General features: G+C 38.2%; 1 protein-coding gene across 1 annotated transcript; it reads right to left on the bottom strand.

Moving 5' to 3' along the window:
• Window positions 1–670: 670 nt before the first annotated feature.
• Window positions 671–3,260, bottom strand: LOC113112221 (5-hydroxytryptamine receptor 7-like). Its single transcript, XM_026277655.1, has 2 exons — window positions 2,574–3,260; window positions 671–1,920 (listed from the first exon to the last, which is right to left on the bottom strand). The coding sequence occupies exons 1-2, from the start codon at window positions 3,050–3,052 to the stop codon at window positions 1,167–1,169; spliced, it is 1,233 nt and encodes a 410-aa protein (XP_026133440.1). The 5' UTR covers window positions 3,053–3,260; the 3' UTR covers window positions 671–1,166.
• Between the last annotated feature and the right edge of the window lie 445 nt (window positions 3,261–3,705).

Here is a 3,705-nt window from a genome sequence, read left to right as displayed (position 1 = left end):
GCCATTAAGTACATGTTGATGTGTTGTTTACCATCTGTAGGCCAAGCATGCTGACAGAAATTAAAGGCACCTGCCCACCCGTCTTTCTCACAGCTAGAAGACAATAAATGCCTTGCTTCTAATAATACGCTCAGCTTGTTGTCGCATTATTAGTGGTGATCACTGATGGTTAATTGGAGTGCAGAAGGGACGGGACTGCAATGAAGTGATGTGTTCTAGATATTTTAATGATTGATCATACACCTTATACTTTATTCTAGTGTTCTATTATGCTTTATAAATTGCATACTTAGATACTTAAAGAGATTGTTCACCCCAAAATAAAATAAAAAAGCTTGTTGTTCGAAAGCTGTCAATTAAAGATATTTGTATGTCTGTCCATATGATGTAAGTCAATGGGGTCCAATATGACTTATTGAGGAAAGACATACAGGTCTGGAATGACATGAGGGTGAGTAAATGGTGCCACAATTTAAGTTTATCAGTATTTATTAGTAAACCATACTTTTTAACTTAATCTGTGACTAAAGAAGGATATTAAGTAAAGATCATGTTCCATGAAGATATTTATTAAATTTCCAACCATAAATATAACATAACGTTATTTTTGATTAGTATTATGCATTGCTAAGGACTTCATTTGGACAACTTTAAAGGTGATTTTCTCAGTATTTTGATTTTTTTTTTTTTGCACCATCAGATTTTTGATTTTCAAATAATTGTATCTCAGCCAAATATTGTACTGTCCTAGTAAACATCCGTGGATTCAGCTCAGCTTTCAGATGGTGCATAAACCTAATTGACCCTTTATGATTGATTTTTTTGGTGCAGGGTCACACATAATATAAGCACAGAAATAAACAACAAAGAATACCGTATGAAATACGAACACGATACTGTGTATTCACCGCACTTTGATTTTGATTACTATTTTGCTCCTTCATCAAACACATTTTACAGCAATAAGATCTAATTTATTAAGCATTTTATAAACATTTCAAGAAGCTTTACAACTGTTCCAATTTCACGTAATTGAAGCTATTGCAATTTGACTTAATTGAAGTGACTGAAAAGCTCCTCTGCGAGAGCAATAAGGAATACATCAAAAACGTCTATCAGCCTCCTTGTGACTGCATCAGTCCCTAGAGAGACATGAAGGGTACAGTCTACAGCACCAGGTCAGGTCTCTCAGCTAGTTTCAAAGCCTCATGCATGCTGGCTGCTGATAGCTTGCGGTTGATGTTGCGATAGCGGCAGCGGATGAGGTTGTGGTAGGTGGTCCTGAGGTCTCTGTTGAAGAATGCATAAATGAAAGGGTTGATGAGCGAGTTGGCATAGCCCAGCCAAAGCAGTGTCCTCTCCACCCACAAAGGCACGCAGCTACACTGCACTCCACAGATGAACGGCCGCGCCGTAGAAAGCAGGAAGAAGGGCAGCCAGCATATGGCAAAAGCCCCCACAACAATCCCGAGGGTGGCCGCTGCCTTCTGCTCTCTTTTGAAGATGGAGATGTTTTTACGGTCATTTTTGAGAAAGCCAGAAAAGCTTACACACTCCTCCACCTCCCTTTGCAGCTTTAGGACCACAGTCACGCAGTTCACGCTTTCCTCATCTTCGGGTTTGGGAAAACCAGCGATTGTGTGTTTGGCAGCACTCACCTTTGCAACTCTGTATATCCGGTAGTACATAATGAGCATCACAGACATGGGAATGTAGAAGGCCACGGCGGTGGAGTAGATAGTATAACCCAGGTCCTGGCTGATCAGACACACATTGTCATCGTTGACATTCTGAGCCCATCCAAACAGTGGGGGTAGGGTGATGGAGGCAGAGAGAAGCCATACAAACAGCACTATTTTGGCCATGCACTTTCCATTCTGTCTGACGGGATACGTCAATGGCTTAGTGATGCCCAGGTACCTGAGAAAATGGAGTGGAGCATGGGAAAAATGAAAGAAGGATTAAAAAAGAACTGTTAAAGTGCATCCCTGTCAAAGAATGCATTAATGTGGGCACTTTCGTGATGACTTTCCTTGTCCTTTTTAGGAATAGTACGATCTAGGCTTGAAATAACTCCTTGAAAAGAGACCAGGGCTAGTGGTCATAATGAATTAATAGCTATAAAATTAAATAGTTTATTGATGGTTTGACATTTGTTTTGCACATGTTTTTTTTTTCTTTATACATTTTTGCTGGTTTTATAAATTGTTTTTTTGTTAGATAAATATTTTAGTGTTTACATTTTCCAGAAAATGTGTTTAAATTAGGCTGTTTAAAAGCCTGTTCTATTGTGAAACGTACAGGTATAGGAACCCACTAAAAGTAATTGTGCCTTTATTTTTCTAGTTTATAATTGTGAAAATGTTCAGTAGCTTATTTGTAGTCAAGTTAAGATATGAGTCTATACAAAAACTCATTTTCAAAGATAAACCACCTTGAGAAATTTTAAATGAAATAAAAATTTCATTCAGACTAAATGAAACATTTACACTGTATAAAGTCTACCACTGATTAATTTAATCAAATTATGCTTCCATTTATTTTTTATTGCATCACCTATCTGGGAGACCTACCTGTCTATGCTTATGACACATAATGTCATTATTGAAGCGGTGCAGCACATCACGTCCATGGCGATAAAAACATTACAGAAAACACGACCAAAGATCCACTGTCCTCCTATGAGATCAGTGATGCTGACGAACGGCATTACTACCACCGCAACCGACAGGTCTGCAACGGCCAGAGAAACGATTAAGTAATTAGAAGGTTGCTTCAGTTTTTTCACAAAACACACTGATATGACCACCAACACATTCCCGCAAACTGTTAAAAAGGTAAGCAATGTCAGAACCCCTCCGATTAGCACTTTCTCAACATGTCCGTGACTCAAAGTCGGCTCTCCGCATCTGGTCTCGTTATCCATGAAACTTAGCGTCGGCAAAGTTGTAGAGGTGTCGTGCATCTTGTTAAGAAAGCGCACGTCCATCACTTCAGATGTCAAACTAGTCATGAGTGCCCGCACGCGATCCTTCGTCAGCGTTGAGATCATATTGGCTGTTCAGAGCTATCATTGGTTCTGAAAATATATTGCTCTCATTATCCATTAGAAATCCAAGTCCCAGTTAAATACACAATATTTAATAATACGCATACGCTGTACCGATTTTCTGGCTCTATCTGTGATAAAAGAAAGAACATTTAACACTCCCATTTACACGAGAAGAGCCATTCAAGTTGTCAAGTTAAAGCTCACAGAACGAACTACGCGCTCTCCACGGCATTTGGAGTATTTTACTGCCGTCTTGACTGTGCGTAATGACGTGAGATGTTTATGGGCGTGATTTTGACAGACTGTAGTCATGGGATGTCAAACTGGACAGCATTATCTGTGTACTGTGTATCTAAGAGAAAAAGGGAGTATAGGCTAAGCATCACAAATTCACAATACATTCAACTTCAATCTACATAAGGATTTTGTCCAAGTTTATAATAATAAAAGCAATTTATTTTCCCTGAAGGCTTTACTACCATCTCACGGCCTCACATAGAATTACAATTACAAATTATTTGATAGTAGTATTCATACACTATAAACTATAAAAATGTAAACCATTAAAAGTAAAAAGGTTTAATACTACCGTAGTTAGAATAAAAATTTCATTGCATTTATTTGATCAGTTTGAATTTGAATCTTCTTAACAC

Source organism: Carassius auratus, chromosome 12 (genome assembly GCF_003368295.1).
Source record: "Carassius auratus strain Wakin chromosome 12, ASM336829v1, whole genome shotgun sequence".
In the NCBI taxonomy this organism is placed as follows: Eukaryota; Metazoa; Chordata; class Actinopteri; order Cypriniformes; family Cyprinidae; genus Carassius; species Carassius auratus.
The sequence above is the reverse complement of the archived record's forward strand: the minus strand, read 5'-3'. Positions and strand labels throughout refer to the sequence as shown.

Excerpts from the sequence above, each read along its gene's own strand:
- LOC113112221 (XM_026277655.1), bottom strand. The coding sequence starts at position 3,052 with ATGATCTCAACGCTGACGAAGGATCGCGTGCGGGCACTCATGACTAGT. Across the intron at positions 1,921-2,573 it reads TGTGTCATAAGCATAGACAG|GTACCTGGGCATCACTAAGC; the intron begins GTAGGTCTCCCA and ends CCATTTTCTCAG.